Here is a 22524-nt window from a genome sequence, read left to right as displayed (position 1 = left end):
TCTAGAGACACTAAGAATTCCCCCTCCTCCAGACCTGAGATCACAGCTCTCAGAGATTCCATCTTGAACTTGAACAACCGTAAGTATGGGTTCAACGACTTGAGCTTTAAAATGGGCCTTACCAAACCGTCTGGTTTCGGTACCACAGACAGGTTGGAATAATAACCTTTGTTGTGCAGTTGAAGTGGAACTGGAACAATGACCTGATTCTGTACCAGTTTTTAAATTGCTTTCTGTAAAGTCATACTTGCTTCTTGAGAAGCTGGTAAGCCGGATTTGAAGAATTTGTGAGGTGGGAGTTCCTGAAACTCCAGTCTGTAGCCCTGGGCGATAAGATATTTGACCCAGGTATCCTGGCATAATGTTGCCCATATGTGACTGAAATATCTTATGCGGGCTCCCACCTGCCTGTCTTCCAGGCAATGCAGACCACAGTCATGCTGAAGGCTTAGAGGAAGCAGAACCGGGGTTCTGCTCCTGTGAACTTGCAGTTGTTGGTTTTCTGGGTTTACCTTTATTGCCTTTGAAGGCCGTAGAAGAACCTTTGGTTTTATTTTTAAATTTGGCCGTCCGAAAGGACTGCAGCTTTGGAGCAGAGTAGGTTTTCTTAGCTGAGGGAGCTGTGGAAGGTATGTAGACTTACCCGCCGTAGCCTTGGAAATCCACGTATCTAGGTCATCTCCAAACAGGGCCTCGCCTGTAAATGGTACGTTTTCCACGCCTTTCCTGGAATCCGCGTCCGCAGTCTACTGGCGTAGCCATAGGCCCCTGCTTGCTGACACTGCCATGGCGGTGTTGCATGCATTGAGCAATCCTATTTCTTTTATGGCCTCTACCATAAAATTTGCAGAGTCCTGTATATGCTGTAGTAGTAAAACTATCTCCCCCCTGGATAAGGAATCTAACTTGTCAATTAGATTTCCTGACCATTTTGAAATGGCCCTAGTGATCCATGCACAAGCAATAGTGGGTCTCTGGGCCACCCCAGCAGCGGTGTACAGGGATTTGAGAGTCAATTTTGGGGTCAGCCATGTCCTTTAAGGAGTCTGCCCCAGGTAAGACTATCTTACATAACAACCTAGATACCGATGCATCAACAATCGGTGGGTTTTCCCATTTTTTCCTATCATCCTGAGGGAAAGGGAAGGATGTGAGTAATCTCTTAGGGATCTGAAACTTATCAGGATTAACCCAGATTTCCTCAAACAGAGAATTCAACTCTGTTGATGCAGGAAAAGTAGCCGAGGACTTCTTTTTCACATTAAAATAAGATTCCTCATCCTCCTCTGTCATCTTATCAGGAATCTGCAGAACATCTCTAATAGCTTCTATCAGAGCCTGTACCCTCTGTGACAGAGCTGCATCCCCCCTACTGAGTCCACCTTTCCCTCCTCTGCGTCTGACACGTCGTCATCAGTGTCAGTCTGCAGGATCTGGGCCAGTCTACACTTTTGTGGACAAATGGCAGGGGTCAGAGATGTTGGTATGGGAACTGAATCTCTATTCTTCAGGTCATCCACAGACTGTCTTAAGTATTGCCTCTATTTCTCATTCTGGGATCATTTATTAGACATATGCGAGATCATCCCTTTTTAGAGAATATAACCATGCTGGTTCAGGTCCACTAGCCTGAGAATGTGTACTATCAGAGTACATTGTAGTGATACCTCTGGGGAAGAAAAGCACTCTGCCGTGCATGAAACACACTCCTTAGACATTGTAATGTGAGGTACACACGCACAAGAGAAAAAAGGTTAAGCCCAGTTAACCCATACAGAGTAAGATGGAGCCAGCCACACAGCGCCCTTCTGCTAAAGATAAAGCCTAGCTGGGTCGCAGACTAAGTACCCTTAACAGGGTATCAGTACTCTTATACTGCTCCCCCCTTGCTATGACCCCCTAGTACCGCTGAGGTAATCTGGAGTCCTCGTGGAGGAGCTGCGCTTCTCTAGCAGACTGCACAGTGAGAGCTGTAGAGGGAAAATGGCGCTGGTGAGCTGCTGGATCCGCTTATAGTGAAGCCCTGCCCCCTTAATGGCGCTTCTAGTTTTTTTTATCCTGGCTGAGGTTTATAATGTGCTTTACAGTGGGTTAGAACCCCTGTAAGCTGCTGCCAGTGTGGGTATTTTGTATTTTAAGGCTTCAGCTCGCCCCGCACAACTATGCCATAGTATGCCTCTGAAGCCTGGAGCGCAGCCTGCTTGTCAGTGCTGCGTCCCCATACCCTTATGCCATCACCGCTGGCGACCCGCTAACAGGGACGCTGACTTTCTAGTCACCACTCTTCTCACCTCTGGCTCTGTTAGGGGTGGCGGCGTGCTGCGGGAATGTACGCTCGCCATGGTGCGGTTTGCGAATAGTTCCCTCAGGAGCTCAGTGTCCTGTCAGCGGGGAATGGGACCATTAACCCTCTGGGAGGATGGGCAGTCCCCCCCCCGCCCCCTAACTTCCACGAAACAGGCAGTCTTGTGCCAACCAGCCATGCCTGAAAATAAGAAATAGAAAAATAAATGCAGAAAACTCCTCATGAGCTTCCCTAAGCGTGACCAGCTCCTCCGGGAACATTTTCTAAACTGAATCTGGTAGGAGGGGCATAGAGGGAGGAGCCAGCCCACACCCCTTGGTACTACTGTGGACCCCAGGACGTAAGAGAAATAGGGGTTTTGCGCAATAAATCCTTTTATCTGGGCACTTTCAAATTTCCAGCTATATCCTCTATACCCCTAGTCTGTGGGTTTTTTTTTTACTAATAAAGCCCAAAAGGACAGAGTATGTAATGAAAAGAAGACTCTTGTCCAAACAATATAGGACAGAACAAAGGAGCGTGAGGAAGGATGTCCCCCAGAAAAGGTCTCCTGGGCAATGTCCAGCACCTTATGCCCAACACTGGCATCCTTGGACACGAAGGTGTTAAAACAATAGAAATTAGTGAATATTTGCACAGATAACCAGGCGGCCTCTGCCCAGCCTCACCAGCCATGAAGCACCTAGCAGAATGGGCCCTCACACGTTCCAGGACAGGCTTGCCTGGCAGATGACCAGTGCAATCCACCAGGCAATGGTCTGTTTGGACACTGGCTCCATTTGTGGGAATCATAAAAGGATGTAGAGATTTATTTGTCTGACGCACCTCCATAGTCCTGCGGACATTAAGTCAGAAGAATACTGACAATTTCCAAGCATTGAGGAGAGAGTAGCTAACTCCGTCAGGCTGACGTATGAGGCAGCCAATAGGGGGGAGGAGCTTAAGTTAAAGTGGTAGGTGTGAAAGTCCCCAGACTCCTCCCATCACTCCCTATATCTCCCTCCCAAGGATGAAGGAGACCAGGACATTTCAGAGAACAATACTTGCTGCAGAAAGAAGTTGTAGTTTCAATATCACGCTCTTCACAAGCATTGGTCCAGTCTCTGGTGCCCATGTCATCCTTTACCACTGGAAGAAAGGAGGTGATAGCAGTTCTGCATGACCTGTTCTGTTTATATATTTCCAAACTGAGCATTAAGAGCTCCAGGACCTGCTCTCTACACCACCCAGTCATCTAGGTCATAGGTACTCAAGCTTGGTCCTCAGGACCCCACACAGCTCATGTTTTCCAGATCTCCTCACTAGAATCACAAGTCGAATAATTGGCTCCAGCTGTGGTTTTTTTTTTGTTTTTTCGTGTCAGTGAGTAGTACACCTAATCCTCCTTTTACGCGATGTGGAAAAAGTGATCTGGAGTCCTGAGGACAGAGTTTGAGAACCACGGATCTCGGTAACGTATAGGTCAGGAAGACGGAATGGAAGTCATCACACAGATATGAAAGTGAAGTGCAAATTTAATAAAATATATATAGCTCATACAGTTAGAACGGATCCCCTCCCGTGGCTTCTGCCTCCTCCTAAACTGAGTGAACACTGAGTGGCTGGTCCCCCCCAGTATGAGTCTCTTGCCCCAATCCCATTAGCCACGCAACTCTACGGCCTTCTCCTGGAAGCTCGAGGAAAATAAAATGCTAGGTGCTTCCACCAGCTGCTAAATGTTCTGGTCTCCTTCAGGATGAGGAACCAATCTCATTACCTGACTAAGGGCTGGAGAAGACCTCTCGATCACTGGTGAAATCAGTTTACTATTATATAAAGGAACTCTGGCTGTAGATGGGGCCACTGAACATTATGTGAGCAGTAAGGCCAAGCTGGACAACCATTCTGATGCTCCCATATTAAAAGCACCTGTACTGCAGAAATACCCACCGCCAGTTATGTCCCCTCATGTATCTACATCATGGAGTAGAGACCTTACTACAGACACAATAATTATCTTTTACTCTCATCACTTGGCATAATCAGCATGGGAAGAAAATCCCTGCTCCACCACCAAAGTGTTACTGCACGCATTGAGTGGCTATTCCCTATCCACAGCACAGGGTGCCATTTTTAGGCATGAACCAATGTTTCCTGAGAATGCAGCGTATAAGTCACTAGGAAGCAGTGACATCACTGAGTCAGCAACCTATCAAATCACTAGGAAGCAGTGACATCACTGAGTAAGCAGCCTATCCAGTTACTAGGAACCAGTAACATTGCTACTTTAGTGAACTAATAGGTAGCACTCCAGGTTACTGGTTCCAGTGAAGCCTATTTCTCAGTAGGAGGGGCACAGGAACCAACTGCAGATGATAGTTCAGAACAGTCACCTTATCCTTGCGTCCCCCTTAGTGTGCAAAACTCCCTTACTCTCAATATAAACCCTTAACACTGCAGAAACTGTGTAATAGAAGACAGTAAGCGAGCAGGAGTGCAGTCACTTCGGCCATTTCTCCATCCCAGATGATATACAGCAAATAAAGTCTCTTCTGTTCATCATGAAGAATTAAATATATTAACATCCTCTGTGTAAGCGCTGCATCGCGCCTATAGGGTAAGCAGCCGCTCCGGGGACAAGATCACGGAGGGACAGGCCTAAGCTGGCGGCTTGCGGAAGGCACCCCAACCATGGAAGCAGCGCGTGAAGGCGTGTGGTTCGTTTCCCTTTCGCACCAGGCGCAGCTTGCGTGGGTGTTGACTGTCCTTGGCTCTCATATGCTGGATATAAACCTACAGAGAGGAGAACAATACAATGTTATTTCTGTATGGACATTCGTTGTCCCTAATCAGATTGTCATGCACCCACTTCTGTGGGACTACAAGTTTCAGAATGCTCTCCCAGCCATGAGTTGCTCTAGCATATGTCCAGGCACCTAGGATTTAGAGAACTAGAAAACAGAGATACTGAAGAACGTTTTTATACAAAAAGAAAAGTTAAGTCAAAAGTTTTGGGGCTATGGTGGTATTCTCCTCTCCAGGAAAATGAACTTGGGCCGGGTGAGGGATTAAACACAGCGATGCGCCGGAGCCCTGCTTACCTGGCATGCCTTCAAGCTCAGCTTGATCTCCACCTGGCTGGTCTGAGTCCCCACCCACATGTAGACCTGGAAGGGAGGAAACGGTTACAGTCCACCCTCTGTTCCTGGCTCACAGCCACTCACCCACCGCGGCCAGCACTCACCTCCTGGCCATTGTCTAGAATCATGATGTCGTCATCAGCGAGGTCATCCTGGCAGAAGTCCGAGCACTTTTCCGACACGGAGAAGTAGCCCTTCTCATTGGAGCACCTAGATGAATAGCAATAAAGCACAGGACATGATCAGTTATCACAGATAAAGATATTACAGGAACAGACCCGTCTGTGCCGACATAGGGGAAACTACCTACACATTTGTTTCTCTGACCTGGAATACAGAACAAAGAACGCTATGCCTAACCACGCTCTGCCGACGGTCCCTGCAAGCACCGAGGATTGCACTTGTAATATCTGGCAGCCGGTAACTGTCCGTCGCAGTAACACCGGGTCCAGCACACTGAAACACAAGACCAAGCGCCGCTTCCTCCTTTGAATAAGTCCCGTGATTTGTACTTCTCCTTTATTGGCTGGAGAGCCGCTGCCTATTCCTGATGCCAGACATGCAGACTCAGGGCAAGCTATGGGTTACTGATGGCAACTGGTTCAGCAGCAGCTGTGATCTTATTACTGCCAACTGTATTCTCCAAGTGCGGCTTCCTGCAGTGCCTACATGCAGCAGGTTAGTGGAATTATATGGAAGCCTCCACACATTGTAGACCACTTAAATGCCGATTTGTAGGACAGTAATTTTCCTGCACTAGCGCTCTTTATCACATATAAAGTTGTCTACTGTTGCTCCCGTCTCTATTACAGAGTATAGGACCAGAGAGTCACAGGATCATGAATACCCCGTGTTCTGCTATTACGTCAGCCACTCACCTGAACAGTCGTGAGTACTTCATGTAGTCTGCATCCTCATCGTATGGCTTGTGACCCCCGATGCCCACCCAGAAGAAGTTCTCTGGCTCCTCACCTTCATTAATCACCTGATAAACAGCAAAAGTCAGGACATGCAGGGACAGAGAGATCCAGGGGTAGGTGATGTGAGCAAGAACCCCACCATTAGGACTCAATTAGTAATTGCCCCCAACCCAGAGGTCACCAAAGATAACCAATCGCACCTGTTTACTATAGGTGTCATCAAACATGTGGTTCATGATCTCCTCCGATAGCTTGGCCTCATCGGGATCAGCCGCTCTACCTACCCAGGTGTACACGATTCCTTGATTATCAATACTCTCGAAGGGGACCTGGAACAGGTGAAGGGGGCAGGCGATGAGCTCGGATAATAAACAGTTCTGTAATATCCTGGGTCTTGGCCGCAGCGCAGGTCACAGCTGTCACCAACAACTCACCTTCAGGATGTAGCAAAACTCGGAATTCAATAGGCTGCAGTCTGTGTTTATCTGGATACACCTGTGAATAGGAGAAGAGAAGGTTTCCCAACTTATTCTCCAATCAGCAATACCCCATTGATGTGATAGAAGGTAGCTAATATCACACGGGCGGTCTCTGTACATAGGCCCTCAATCCGAGTTGTTCGCTCGTTGCGATTAGTCGCTTACTGCGCATGCGCAATGTTCACAGAGTGCATGCGCTTAGTTATTTTACTCAACAGTTAGGTATTTTATTCACGGCATTACGAGGAATTTTCTTCGTTCTAGTGATCGGAGTGTGATTGACAGGAAGTGGGTGTTTCTGGGCGGAAACTGACCGTTTTATGGGTGTGTGTGAAAAAACGCTGCAGTTTCTGGGAAAAACGCGGGAGTGGCTTGAGAAACGGGGGAGTGTCTGAGCGAACGCTGGGAGTGTTTGTGACGTCAAACCAGGAACGAAACTGACTGAACTGATCGCAGTGGCAGAGTAAGTGTCGAGCTACTCAGAAACTGCTAAGAAATTTCTATTCGCAATTTTGAGAATCTTTCGTTCGCAATTCTGCTAAGCTAAGATTCACTCCCAGTAGGCGGCGGCTTAGCGTGTGCAATGCTGCTAAAAGCAGCTTGCGAGCGAACAACTCGGAATCACCCCCATAGCCCTAAGTGTCCAGCTCAGGAAGACTGGCTGTCGGTATCATATATGTCTACCAGCATGTTCCGTCTGTAGGTATCCCAGCCATAATACACCTGCATTACACTGCCCAGGTGCTGCTGTTCACACCAATGTACCTGGTACAAATACCATGCCCATACTTTGCTTGATACAAAGTAACCAGATCCAATGTCTCGGTCTGTTAACAATGCCTGGCACAGAGCCCCATTGCCCACCTGGTGCACAGAGAGCTTCCGTTAGTTCTCACGTGGTACAAGCTCGGCTGGAGCCCTACGTCCCTCATCTTCCTTTTCCCTTTGTGAATGATGAACTTTCTCTTAAAATGAGAGAGGAACTTGGCGTTTTCCTGTTGTTGTGTCATCCTGACAACCTACAAGAGGAAAAGACATAGTCTGAGATCACGCAAAGCAGCATGGGAAATGTAGTTATTTGGCCCGACCAGCGCTGTGTGCCTATACATGTATGATACAACTCACCTCTAGCTTTCCCGGGAACAGGCTCTCAAACTTCTTCTGCAGACTGAAGGTGAAGGTAAGCCAGCCCATGTTGGAGGCTTCCCTGCCCTGCCAGAAGTACACCACACACTGGAAGTCCTCTTCTGGCTGCTTCTCATCCTCTTCTTCCTCATCCTCCTCATCTTCATTGACCTTCCTCTTCTTTCTATGCTGCTGCTCCTCTTCTTCGTCATGTTCTATTGGCACCCAGTACCTGAAGGAACATAACTATGTTACATGTCCATGCTCTGCTCTAGGCCCTAGAACCACTTGTGGTAGAAAGTTGGACCACTGAGAAGATACTATATGCTGGTCTTACCTATACTACTCACTTCTGTATGCAGAAGACAAGGGGTAGTATAAATTTTTAGGGTACTAGTTACCTGCACAGGAATACATAGCAATCCTCGGTGTGAAAGTGGCCAAACTCTTCTTCTGGAAGACGGGCAAACTTCTTCCCCTCCAGTACGAATCCCTCCATCCCATCCAGGTCTTCGTTCCACTCCTCAGTGAGCTGCTCAGCCTGTCAATGAAATGTAAGCAACATACAGTATACTGGCAAATCTTACATCCAAATAAACGTGAATAGACCCATTAAGGAACACATAAGCACAATAAAAGCCCCCCAGTATATCAACAGTAACTACTGTGCCTGATGCGTCTACCTCTGAGGCCAGCATTGGGGGCTGTCGTGGGAGGAAGAGTGCGGTGAGGTCGGCTTTTATCTGGTCCTTCTTCTCTGCGTCCTTCTTCACTTTGCTCGCCAGCCCGTCTGTCTGCACCACGCTCTCCGCGTTCCTGGTGTAGTCCACCTTCAGGACGTCATCCCAGTTCTTAAACTTGGACTTGAATACCTGGTAACATAAAAGATAGAGTTTTACCAACTTCTCAGTCTAGCGTAGTCTGGGATCATCGGCACCAGTGAATAGGCTGGCCACCCTACCTGGCATTCTGTACCCTCCAGGTTCCGGATCACCATGGCATGCTTTGGTCTGTGCAGCATTCCGCACAGTTCCTGTCCCAGCTTCAGGGCCGCTGCTCTAACCAAACGAGAGGACTTCCGTCCAATCCAGATGAATACGTCGGTGTGGCAGTCCAGTATGTACACGGACTTGGTGTCCAGAAGGCTTTGTAGCTAGAGAACAGGATACAAGATGGTGTTTATAGAACCATTCCTGCGCTACTGATTAACACTCACATACCACTGCCACCGACATATCACAGCACTGAGCTTGGTTTCTGGTCGTGGCTCTGCTCTCTAGCCAGGTCAAGCAGCCTATTCAACGGCATTACGTTCTTTTTGGGCGTGTCAATGACACTGGTGGCCGTAGAGTAAGACTGTAGAATCCCTGAAGACTCCTTAGAATACAGCTGCTGAACATAGAAATCTCATATCACTACAACAATCGACAGGATGTTCTCACCAGCCTCATCTCAGGCACAAGGTCTATCTTCGGTCTCTTCTTGTGTTCCACACAAATCTTGTAGTTAACCTGTGGCAGCTCCAGATAGCCCAGTCCCAGCCCGACCTACAGGAGAGAACAGAGATCAGACGCTTTCTGATATGGGACAAACTGCTTAAATGGCAAAGCAAAGCATGTCAGTTATCCATTGTCTTAGATCCTTAGCCAATCACTACTGATCATAACTGCTAGCTAGAACATTGCAACCCAATCAGAAAGATACTAACATCTGCCTTGCCATATTAATGTAAGATAGAAAAGCTCCACCCATCTAAAGAGGTCTTTCCACAAAGGACACGACAGTAAAAGTATAAATACATTAGTTATTTCAAAAATAAGTCAGACTTTGAACTATATTCATGTCTAATAGTGTTTTTTTCTTGCTCTTAACATACTTTATATAATTTGGGGCGTGGGGATTGGAAGTCATCTGGGACGCATGGCTTGATCCCATCCGGCTGTCCTCCCAGGACCTCCCAGAACTCGGGGGTCTCCTGCTCCTCCATAAGTGACGTGATTTCTGCCTTCCCTTTCCTTTCATTCTTGTTAATCTTCTCAGCAAAGAGTCTGAGAAAGGGATCGATGTGAGAGGGGGTCATAAAGCCCAGAACTGATGTTTTGTATCTCGTTATAAAATTGAGAATATCCAATAACACCCAAAGCACCTGAATGCACATCAACTGAACCATTTTTAATAAACAAAGAGCAGGACAGTATGAGTGCTATAGTGCCATCTTGTGGCAAGAACTGAATATGCAATTAATAATACAGACTAAACATTAGATTACAATTTCCAGTACAATAAATTAAGTGCGCTTTTAACAGTTTAAGGGAAAAGTAGACTGTAAACCTGTGCGTGAAGACCCCAATTCCTCTAGCACACCCGGACAATCCCTCTTGCCCATAATTATGGTGGGAGCGGTTACCTGGCCTTGGTAGTGTTACTTAAAGTGGCCTGCGATCCTCTCCAGATATAGATTTCCAGCCCATGGTCCAGTAGATACACATACCTGAAACATACAGTGTCAAACTCAGTTAAACCCCTCTGGCAACAGTATAAAAGTTCCCAAAATCAAACTAAGAGGGAGGCACAAACCGGGGATCCAGAGAGGAGCCTTTTAGCGGCATAGGTTCCAGGCGGATATTCTTCTTGCCATAGACTCGGTAGAGCCTGGGTGGAAGAAAGAATATTCATGAGTTGATGACATTTGCACGAGGGAACCGAGCTTCCGCCTGGTCAGCAGACTCTACTAACCAATCAGCATGAAAAAGTCACAGAGCTGGGAAGAAGTAGTAAACTCTCTACTGCCCTCACCTGGTGATGTACTGCGAATCCTCCACTGTATAAAACCCACTGGCCGAGCCTCCTTCTATATAGGAAATCTCATTGTCAAATACCTGAAGGAACAACACAGTAGACCTTGTAAGGTAACATATATTGCACTACTGGAAATACAGAACGTCCAATTGTCTGATCCGGCCTCACCTGGCTGAACTCCTCGCTCTCGTCTCCCATCTCCTCCCGGATGGAGCGGCACTCGGCGCCCAGGTAGTTTCGCAGGTTGACGGCATGAATGGCGGAGCATGCCTTCTTATCCAGTGTGGCCTCCTGCCCGATCCAGTAATAAATCTCCCAGTGTAAGCCGCCATTATCATCTAGGAAAGTCTGCGGTAGGGATTCAGGATGATAAACAGTTCTTATTTAATACGTCATCTCATTCTGCCGCATCAGCAAAGCTATGCCCATTCCCACATGGGCTGAAGTGGCGTTCATTACGTTTCTAAATTAAAGCAACTGCTTATATGACATTTCCTTGTAGCGTAGTGTTTCCAACACAATCTATAGGTAGTAATCAAGGATCTATTGAAGACTGTATTTAAATATAGCGCCACCTGCTGGCAGGACACAGCATGATCATCTGTGTTTTACATAGGAAAAATCTATAAAAGAAAGAAGAAATCAGGATGGTCACCTTCACCCCCACAAAGTTCGATAAAAGGTCCAGTAGTTGCTATTGTGCGCCCACTGGAATATATAGACAAACGCAACCTTATGCTGAACAGTCCTCTCAATATTGGGAAACAGTGTCCTCGGTTATTTCAGTTTTGTAAATGGTCAAGTCTTCCTTTCTCCTCTGGTGGGTAGAACTTTGCAACTTAGAAGATAGGCATACTCCCCAGAAATAAGGAAAAGGGGCCTATAGTGAAGTACAGTTTATTTAGTACATAAAATCCAATATTCAAAATAGAAACTCTTAAAAGACAGAATCCACCTACTATTGGCGGACCCACGTACCGGAAAATAGGATTTTAAATACCTACCGGTAAATCCTTTTCTCGTAGTCCATAAGGGATATTGAGGACAGATTAGTACGATGGGGTATAGACGGGTCTAATGCCGGTGCACTTTAAATTTCTTCAACTGGGTGTGCTGGCTCCTCCCCTCTATGCCCCCTCCCACAGGTCAGTTATAGGTAAAACAGTGCCCGAAGGAGAATGACATACTTGAGAGAAGGAGTGTGGTGAGATTTACACTCCAGCACACCAAAACGGCAACGGCTAGCATCAGCAACAGCTGAACAGGTAACACCTAACAGAAAACCTGCAGAAAGATACGTCGCAGAGGCGGGCGCCCAATATCTCTTATGGACTACGAGAAAAGGATTTACCGTTAGGTATTTAAAACCCTATTTTCTCTAGCATCCATAAGGGATACTGGGAACAGATTAGTACGATGGGGACGTCCCAAAGCTTCCAGAACGGGCGTGAAAATGCAGAGACATCTGCAGCACCGCCTGCCCAAACTGGGTATCCTCTTTGGCCAGAGTATCAAACCTGTAGAACGTCACAAAGGTGTTCTTCCCCGACCAGGTATCAGCTCGACATAGTTGCAAGGCCGAGACACCACGGGCAGCCACCCAGGAAGAGCCCACTGATCTCGTAGAGTGGGCCTTCGGAGACTGCGGAACAGGTAAGGCTGTCGACACATAGGCCTGTTGGATAGTAACCCGAATCCAACGAGCAATGGACTGCTTTGAAGCAGGGCAAACCTTCTTCTGCACATCATACAGCACGAACAAGGAATCCGTCTTTCTGATCCAAGCCGTCCTCTTGACATAGATTTTCAAGGCTCGCACTGCATCCAATGCCTCCGGAGGGGCAGAAGTGCCGGGAACTGGACGGAATCACAATAGGTTGATTCAAGGGAAACGCAGAGACGACCTTCGGCAGGAACTGCTGTCTAGTCCTGAGCTCCGCTCTGTTCTCGTAAAAGACCAAGTAGGGACTTTTACACGATAAGGCCCCTAATTCTGAAACACGTCTGGCAGAAGCCAGGGCCAGTAACATCACCGTCTTCCACGAGATGTACTTGTGTTCTACAGTCATCAGAGGGTCAAACCAGGAGGACTGTAGAAAGCGCAACACCACATCCAAATCCCAAGGCGGTAGGCGGCACAAACGGAGATTGTAAGTGAAGCACCCCTTGCACGAAGGTCTGAACATCTGGCAGGATAGCCAACTTCTTTTGGAAGAAGACGATGAGAGCTGAAATCTAGACCTTAATGGATCCAAGACGTAAACCTTTATCCACTCCCGTCTGCAGGAAACGAAGGAATCTCCCCAAGTGAAATTCCGCAGATGGATATGTGCGTTCCTCGCACCAAGAGACATATCTCCGCCAGATATGATGATAGTGTTTTGACGTCACAGGTTTTCTGGCTTGCACCATAGTGGCAATGACCTTTTTGGAAAGCCCTTTGTGAGTTAGGATGCTTCGCTCAACTTCCATGCCGTCAAACGAAGCCACCGTAAGTCTGGGTAGACGAACGGTTCTTGCTAAAATTCTCTTCTTAGCGGCAGAGGCCAAAGGTCCTCTACGGACATGTCCAGAAGAGCCGCGTGCCACGCTCTTCGGGGCCAATCCGGGGAAATCAAGATTGTCTGTACTCCTTGATGCCTGATCCTCTTGAGCATCATTGGGATCAGAGGAATGGGAGGAAACAGGTAGACCAGCTGGTAAGGCCAAGGCGTTGTCAGCGCATCCACTGCGCTCGCCTGAGGGTCTCTGGTTTGCGAGCAATAGCAACGAAGCTTCTTGTTGAGGCGAGAGCCCATCATGTCGATCTGTGGGCAGTCCCACCTGTCGACGATCTGTTGAAACACCTCAGGGTGTAGTCCCCACTCCCCTGGGTGGAGATCGTGGCAACTAAGGAAGTCCGCTTCCCAGTTGTCCACCCCCGGAATGAAGATTGTGGACAGTGCTCTTGCATTTCTTTCTGCCCAGAAGAGTATTCTTGACACTTCTCACAAGCAGGTTCTGCTTTTTGTCCCTCCTTGTCGATTGATGTATGCCACAGCCGTGGCGTTGTCCGACTGGACCTGGATCGCCCGATTCCTGAGTAGAGGGGAGGCCTGAATCAGAGCATTGTAGATGGCCCGAAGTTCCAGGATGTTGATCAGAAGGAGGGCCTCTTGGGCAGACCACCTGCACTAGAACTGCGCTCTCTGGGTGACAGCTCCCCATCCTCTCAGACTCGCATCTGTTATGAGGAAGATCCAATCCTGAATCCCAAAGCGTCGACCTTCCTGCAGGTTGGAAGACTGTAGCCACCACAGGAGTGAAATCCTGGCCTGGGGTGACAGCCAAATCATCCGGTGCATCTGAAGATGGGAGCCGGACCACTTGTTCAGGATATCCAATTGGAACGGTCTGGCATGAAACCTTCCGAACTGTATCGCCTCGTACGAGGCCACCATCTTTCCCAATAATTTTATGCAAAGATGAATGGATACTCGAGCAGGTCGGAGCACCATATAAACCATTTCTTGAAGTGTTCTCACTTTTTCCTCTGGGTGGAGCACTTTCTGTGCTACCGTATCCAGGAGCATCCCCAGAAACAGGAGCCGCTGAGACGGTTCCAGGTGGGACTTCTGCAGATTGAGGATCCACCCGTGGTGCGACAGAAGTTGGATAGTGCGATCTATATGGAGCAATAGAAGCTCCCTGGAACTCGCTTTTATCAGGACATCATCCAGGTATGGAATTACGTTGACCCCCTGGACCCTGAGCTGAAACATCATTTCCGGCATCACCTTCGTGAACACCCTCGGAGCTGTAGACAGGCCGAAGGGTAATGCCTGAAACTGGTAGTGATCTATCAGTAGGGTGAACCGCAGATAGGCCTGATGAGGAGGCCAAATCGGGATATGGAGGTAAGCGTCCTTGATATCCAGGGACACTAGGAATTCCTGTTGGTCCAGGCCTGTGATCACTGCTCTCAAAGATTCCATCTTTAATTTGAGGTAATGATTCAAGGACTTCAGATTCAGAATGGGTCTCACAGACCAGTCTGGTTTTGGTACTACAAACAGACTGGAGTAGTAACCTTGTTCTCGTTGTTGTAGGGGTACTGGAACAATGACCTGGGACTAAACCAACTTGTTTATGGCCAGCAGTAGCATACCACGCATATTTTCTACAACTGGTAAGCCTGATTTGAAAAATCGTTGGGAAGGAGCATCGTCGAACTCCAGCTTGTAACCCTGAGAGATAAGGTCCCTTACCCAAGCATCTTGGCAGGAACCGTCTCAGATGTGGCTGTAGTGACGTAACCAAGCTCCCACCACGAGATCCCCTCGGGGTGGGTGGGCACCGTCATGCTGAAGTCTTTGCGGAAGCAGAACTAGAGCTCTGGTCCTGATATATGGCAACGGATGGATTTCCTCTGGAGCCTCTAGCTGCGTTGGAGGCCCCCGTGGCCCTAGATCAAAATCTGGAGGACCGAAAGGACCGAGTAGACGTCCCGGGTAGGTACATCTAGCAGGTGGAGCCCCCGAAGGGGGAAACGTGGATTTCCCAGCAGTAGCTTGGGAAATCCATGCATCCAATTCACCTCCAAAAAGCCATTCACCTGTGAAGGAAAGAAATTCCACATTACCTTTGGAGTCAGCATCAGCAATCCACGGACGCAACCATGTGGCTCTGCGTGCAGACACAGCCATAGCCGTGGTCCTAGCATTAATATTGCCAATCTCTTTAAGGGAGTCACAGAGGACTCTTGCCATGTCCTGAATGTGTTTTAGGAAAGTTACAGCAGTAAAGAAAGTCATATCACCCGAGAGAACTTCCTGAATTTGAGTAGCCCAGGAACGAATTACATGTGTCATCCAGCAACCAGCAATGACCGGTCTTTGAGCTGCAGCAGTCTAGATAGATTTCAGAGTGGTCTCAAGTTTCCTATCTGCCGGGTCTTTTACCGTAAAGGAGCCCGGAGCGGGAAGTACCGCCTTTTTAGAAATGCGAGAGCTGAGACGTCTACTGCTGGAGATTCTTCCCAGAATTTCCTTCCTTCAGGGGCAAATGGAAAGGTATTTAAAAACCTTTCGGACACCTGATATTTTTTTATTTGGATTTTTCCAGGCTATTATAAATAAATCATCCAATTCCTTGGAGTCAGGAAATGTGACTGTCAGTTTGTCTTGAAGGAGTAAAAATTACTGCTGAGTATTAGCATTCTCCAGGGGGAGCTTTCACACATCCCGAATAGCCAATATGAGGGGCACAATACACTGGGTGGGGGTGGGATCCCCACCATCCTGTATATCATCATCAGTGTCTGAGAGGAGTGCAGGTAAAGCACATTTTTGTGCGCCTGTATTAGACCGGGGGTAGGGGTTGGGGGATGTTTAGCAGTTAAACTTGCCACGGCTTGTTGCAGTTCTTGTGTTTTGTTGGCATTTGCAGTGAGTTGACATATCAGACATCATAGTTTTGATAGCCCCCAGCCAGGAGGGCTCTTGACTCTCCCCCACATTGTTATCAGCATTTTGTGATGACTGACTACACTGCTCACATGATATTGAGCCAGATGAGATAGGGGAGAATCTATCATTACATACACTGCATAACTTCTCTTTTACCATTGTGAAGAAGAAAAACAGGTACAATACACATACAACCCAGCCTGAAATACAATACAAGCCTGCCCTATTGCATGTGAGAAGAGACACAGGAGAGAGGACACCAGTGCACCCAACGCTGCACAGCCCAAGTGAGGCTGTCAGTGATTTACATATACATTACCAACAGTGAGACTGTCTTATGAAAATTCCCTCAGAAGAATTATATTTGTGCACAATATAGCGGCTCTCCCCCTCTACACCCTGTACCAGTGATCCAGCGTGTGACCGTTATGGAGGAGCTGTATGAGGCTGCTGCTGCTGCTGCTTATGCAGAGGAAGGCGCCAAAATGCCGCTGAGCCCGCTCTGATGTAGCTCCGCCCCCCGTAATGGCGCCGGAGCTATTGTGTAATATTTATACTGGCCATGTCTCCCTATGTGTTTGTAGCCTCACATAAATGCTTGGTACAGCCATCGCTAGCCAGTCTCACGCAGGGGCTACAGCGGGTCCCCTCCAGGAGGGACCCGTACGCCTCACCCGCGCTACTGCCGCACAGAGAACCAGGGGAACCCCCTAGCGGGGTCCCTGGTGTGTACTCACCACCGATGATCACCTTCAGGCAGCGTTAGGGGTGTGTGGCATGCTGCGGCAGCGACAGCCAAGGCGCCATGCTCCGCTGAACAAACAGCCCTTCAGGACGGTGGTCCTGCAGCAGGGAAGCGGCTCTGCACCTCAGGAGGCCGGTGACCGTCCCCCCTCACTCCCACGGCGCAGGTATGCAGTTGCCCAAACAGCATATCGAAAGAAATGAAAGTTGAAGGGGGGGCGTGGCCTGGCTAGCAGTGAGGACAGAAGCACCTCTCATGAGCTCCTGCTACCTAAGGGCTCAAATTCCAAATTTACCCCCATAAAAGTACCCTGCTCCCACCTCCACATACCTTATTGCCTCTGCCCTCAGTAGCCCCCAACAGGGAAGCGAGCTGCGGAGTCGGGAGGCGGCCTTGGCTGTCTCTGCGGACTGCGGCCTTCCCCTCCTGGTGAAGCCGGGGCCTCGATTTTGGCGCCTAACGGGGCCGGGCTCCGGAGCCCTCAGCGGGAGCCGAGAAACCTCCTCCAGCCCTCCTAGATGTACTGCGCTGGGCTGTGGTGACCTCGTCAACCCCCCGTGGTCCTGCACAGCGGAGTTGTGTGGCCGACGAACCGGGCCTGCGTCCTCCGGCTACCTCCGGCCGCCGAGGCCTACTACGCGACCTGCAGCCGGGGCCTGGAGTTTGGGGATACCCCGGCCGGGAGCTCCGGGACCGGAGCGCGGCCGCACCGGAACCCCCAGGACATCGGACCTTCCCCCCCTGGCTTGGCTGAGCACCCCCTGGCACCTGGAGAGAGCCTCAGCACCTCCACCAGCCCCACAGGAGATTTCTGAGGAGGGTGGACTGCCCTGTGTGAGCTGCGGCGGCCATCTTGGATTCCCGGGCCATAAGCTGGAGAGAGCTGTGCACACCTAAGGGAAGCCCTGAAAAGCTGTAAAATACATTCAGCGGGCTGATCTACCTTCAATGCCTGGTCCACTTGGAGGGTGGTGAGTACCTGCTGTTGCCACAGCAATCATCCCCGATCTGCACCCCTGCCCCATAGAATCCTGTGACACGAACCCGGAACCTCCATTTTGCTTTCTGGCATTTAGCCAGGGTGAAGATAAATTGCATTATACCACACACCTCTCACCCGTGCAGGCCCACAGATTCTGCCCGCACTACCGCCCGCAGTGGCGACAACCATGAAAGAGCTTTAATATCCACGGGGTAAGCCGGGGCCACGGGATGAAGGGTTAAGCCGCAACCTACCTCGACACCGGAGCTGACGCCTGGGAAAGCCCAGCCCCCGACGTCATGACACTCGGATCTAAATGTTCCCGACCCACTCTTAAGATGAGTTAACGCAGGATAATAAAGTGCCATAACTAAGTAATACAAATCTATCTATAACGTTCAGGCACACTATCCCCAACTCAAAGGTTAGGACACCTGAAGAAGACAAATCTATCCCCCTCGGGTGAGCTACTTGATCTACAATAACAGAAATCAGGAACACGAAATAATTTTGAACACCGACCAACTCCTACGAACCTGACAAGACACCCTCCTCCGCCCCCCGACCCTCCTGGGGCTTCCACCATTCACCCCACCAGCTGCAAAGGAGACCGGTGCAAACCTAAAACGGAAAGCAATCCGACCTCCCCGGACTAATATACGGACCCTGAACTGTGTCCCCCCGTTAACAATTTTTTCATTCCCTTTTTTCTTTTTTTCTCACCTCCACCTTCACCCCCCCCCCCTTTTTTTTGGTACATACATGCCACTATGTCTAAAAATAAAAAAGCAACACAAGTCCCGACTAACTTCTTTGGCTCAAAACCTGTCCGCAGGCTCCCCCCCCTCTCCGTGCTCATCGGAAACAGGTATCGACCCTCAGATACAGGCGGTCATGTCGAGCCTACTGGAGGGGGTACAATCTGCGTTCAAACAGGAACTCTCGAACGCCATAGCCGACTTTAAATCAGACCTTACAGCCCTTGGCAATCGAACGGACACATTGGAAATCAAGACAGACGATCTCTGTCGCTCCCAACACCGACTTGACAGTGAGCTCACTAGATTGCACGAAGAAATGGAGACCCTCAAAGAGCGACAAGAGGACCAAGAAAATCGCTCGCGTAGAAACAACCTACGCATACGCGGCATCCCGGAATCGGTCCTCGGAACATCGCTGCCGGCATTTCTGAGAGATTTCTTCACGCACATAACACCAGACCTCACAGACGAAGAATGCCTCTGCGACAGGGCACACAGAGCACTCCGTCCAAAACCGTCTCCTGCCCAACCACCCAGGGATGTTATTATCCGTTTCCATTATTTCCGTTCGAAAGAGAAAATCTTGTCCTCCGTTCGAGACTCACCGGAGACTCTGTTTAAGGGTATGCAACTACAGATTTATCAGGACCTAGCCCCCTCCACGATCCAGAAACGGCGGGACCTCCAGCCGGTCACCCGGATCCTGCGTCAGCATCAGATCAGATACAGATGGGGATTCCCCTTTCAACTCCATGTCTCGGTCAACAACCTTGTCCACTCAGTCAAGACCCTAAACCAGGGACAGGAACTACTGGCAAAGTTAGATCTCCTCCCAGCATCACCCGTAGCAGAGTCGGCGACTTCCTCATCGAAAACACCGCACCCTCCGCCACCCCTTCCCGACTGGACAAGGGTGACCCGACAGCGTAACACGGACAAAGACCCTCCCTGACTTGGGGATCCCCCCACTGTGGATCATACACGTCATGCTGGCGCAACACTCGCGCGCATTGAACTGAGCCAAAGTCGTGGATGATCCGACCTCCATCCTTCTGCCAGTATCGTAATTATTTTCTGTTATTGCTGTTATAACTAAGCCATACTTGCTTGCACCCCTGTGATTTATCCTCCCCCCCCCCCACCCCTGTTTATATCCTTTTTTTTTTTTTTTTTTTGTGTGAGTCCCTCCCTCCCTCCTTTCTCCCCCTTCCCCAATCCCCTCCTTCTCCCCCCTTCCCCCTCCCCATTTCGAATTTACGTTTAAATTTCTTGTTGTCTGGACACAGTTCTCACTGTCCTATACTGTAATATGTCCGATATAGTTAAAAAGGCTGACCCCGACCCTTGTGGCCCGGGCACCCTAGGCCCTCTCACATGGTACCCTGGTTACCCCCCCATAATCCCTCACTGATGCTTACAATGTTATTGATGCAATGCTTTCTCCCTGGCGGTCCCCGAATGGGACCCACAACTTTAGGGATGTTTCCCCGTTTGGGGTGTTTCTTTCTCTTCTCTATTTTCCTCTTTCTTTCCCTCTTCTGGCGACCTCTGCCTGACCTCCCCGTTCCTTTTCTTGCTAGGCCCGGAGGGGTGGCCCTCTCCTGGCGCGAGCGGTATGCTACTGGACCTTTAGGGCAATATGTCATACTCCCCCATGCAAACAGCCATGTCCCTTAAAATATTCTCGGCCAATGTAAATGGCCTAAACTCCCCTAGGAAACGCACTGTGTTCCTGAGCGCCTGCAGACGTGAGAAAATCGACATAGCATTTCTCCAGGAAACACATCTCACCGGTCCCCATACCCAGCTTAAGGGCAAATGGTTCTCCCAGTCCTACTTTGCTTCGGCAGACTGTAAAAAACGGGGTGTGGCCATATTAGTTCGCCGTAACATCCCGTTTATCCACTCTAGGACAGTGACAGACCCAGAAGGTCGCTTCCTTATGGTAATGGGCACCCTCCGCTCAACGGCTCTCACACTGGTCTCCACCTATGCCCCCAACCAAGACCAGTCTCTGTTTTTCGACTCTCTTTCTAAACGCTTATCACGGGAAGCACAAGGAAGCATTATTATGGGTGGCGACTTCAACACCATAATCGACCCCTTACTAGACAGATCTGCCCCCCCCCGCATGCTTCTATATCAACCCTCCCTCGGGCCTCCCGCACACTTACCGCCATCATGAAACATCACGGCCTCTGTGACACTTGGCGTTCTCAACACCCTCACATCAAAGATTTCACACATTTTTCAGCCCCACACCAACACTACTCCAGGATCGATATGATCCACATCTCCTCTGCTCTCATGCCACTGATCTCGGACACGGGCATTACACCTCTGTCATGGACGGACCACGCTGGGGTCTATCTCCTCATAGATATATACCGCGTGCCGCGTAAGAGATACAAATGGCGTCTGGATGACTCGCTTTTACAACACCCCTCAGCATTAGAGGAAACCAGACTAGCAATCACACACTACTTCACCGAAAACACATCTCCCGATATCTCGCTCAATGTTCTCTGGGAAGCCCACAAAGCTACGATTCGCGGAGCCTTATTAGCAAAATCGTCAGCTCTTAAGAAAAAAGCCGCGCAAGAGATATCCTCCCTTGAAACAGAAATAGCCACCCTTCTATCCAAACATAAAGCATCCCCCAATCCCTCCCTGCTCACTCAGATAGATTCCCTCCGGGGACAACTTAATACCCTCCTCTCCAACCGCGCGGCATTGATCCTCCGGAAGCTGCAACAACGCTTCTATGATAAAATGAATAAAATAGATTCCCTACTGGCCAACAAACTACGCCGCAAGCAAGCGTTGGGTGCAATAGATAAATTGTATTCGTCACGAAGGGGAACCTATACATATGACCCTGAAGTGATGGCCGAAGAATTCCGTTTGTTTTATAGCTCCCTTTATAACCTACCCGACCCACCCCAGCAGTCTCCAGAAGAGACGGGGGGAGTGCGCTCATACTTGTCTGATACTCCAATCCCAACCCTGTCGGATTCTCAGTCGGAAGCCCTTAATTGTCGAATCACGGAGGAGGAGACATTAGCCGCCATACGATCAATGCGCTCGTCGGCCGCCCCAGGCCCGGATGGTTTCACAGCCCAATATTATAAACTCTTCGCGAAGGAGCTGACCCCACACCTAACCTCCCTATTTAACGGTGTTTTTAAGGGAGCCCCCTTCCTGCCAGAGTCCACCCGAGCCGATATAGTGGTAATCCCAAAGCCCGACAAAGACCCGACTAGCTGCCTGAACTACAGACCGATTTCACTATTGAATGTCGACCTGAAGATATACGCGAAAATATTAGCTAATCGCCTGGGGCCTTTGATGCCCGGTCTGGTCCACCCGGACCAGGTCGGCTTCATCCCTGGACGCCAGGCACCTGATAACACCAGAAGGGCCATAGACCTAATATATTCGATCCAAAAAAGGAAATCTCCCTCCCTCATCCTGGCCCTCGATGCGGAAAAGGCCTTCGACCGTATATCGTGGTCTTTTGCCTTTGCAGTCCTTGGCAAACAGGGATTCTCCGGAGAATTTTTGGAAGGGATCAAAGCACTTTACCGCTCCCCATCGGCCCAAGTTATGGTTAATGGTGTCTCCTCCTCCAGTTTTGAGATTGCCAACGGCACCAGACAGGGTTGCCCCCTTTCCCCGTTAATTTTCGCACTAGTCATGGAGCCCCTAGCAGCAAGAATTCGCAACAACAATTCTATTCGTGGAATATCCACAGGCCTATCCGAACATAAGATAGCGTTATATGCCGACGATGTCCTGATCTCCCTCACAGACCCAGCCCAATCCCTCCCCGCCCTCTTATC

At 49.3% G+C, this 22524-nt stretch overlaps 1 protein-coding gene across 1 annotated transcript in view; it reads right to left on the bottom strand.

Annotated features, from left to right (window-relative positions):
• Positions 1–3801: 3801 nt before the first annotated feature.
• FLII (FLII actin remodeling protein) overlaps positions 3802–22524 on the bottom strand; it is a 38674-nt gene continuing 19951 nt past the window's right edge. The window contains exons 14-30 of the mRNA XM_063934948.1: positions 10916–11095; positions 10745–10827; positions 10526–10600; positions 10356–10439; positions 9825–9996; positions 9391–9495; positions 8910–9101; positions 8632–8820; positions 8350–8489; positions 7949–8180; positions 7688–7842; positions 6779–6839; positions 6545–6673; positions 6303–6409; positions 5529–5634; positions 5386–5451; positions 3802–5077 (exon numbers count right to left, since the gene is read on the bottom strand). Coding sequence (XP_063791018.1) covers positions 4943–5077; positions 5386–5451; positions 5529–5634; positions 6303–6409; positions 6545–6673; positions 6779–6839; positions 7688–7842; positions 7949–8180; positions 8350–8489; positions 8632–8820; positions 8910–9101; positions 9391–9495; positions 9825–9996; positions 10356–10439; positions 10526–10600; positions 10745–10827; positions 10916–11095 — 2211 coding nt within the window. The 3' untranslated portion in view covers positions 3802–4942. The remainder of the gene's footprint in view (positions 5078–5385; positions 5452–5528; positions 5635–6302; positions 6410–6544; positions 6674–6778; positions 6840–7687; positions 7843–7948; positions 8181–8349; positions 8490–8631; positions 8821–8909; positions 9102–9390; positions 9496–9824; positions 9997–10355; positions 10440–10525; positions 10601–10744; positions 10828–10915; positions 11096–22524) is intronic.

The sequence above is a fragment of the Pseudophryne corroboree genome, chromosome 7 (genome assembly GCF_028390025.1).
Source record: "Pseudophryne corroboree isolate aPseCor3 chromosome 7, aPseCor3.hap2, whole genome shotgun sequence".
NCBI lineage: Eukaryota > Metazoa > Chordata > Amphibia > Anura > Myobatrachidae > Pseudophryne > Pseudophryne corroboree.
The sequence above is the reverse complement of the archived record's forward strand: the minus strand, read 5'-3'. Positions and strand labels throughout refer to the sequence as shown.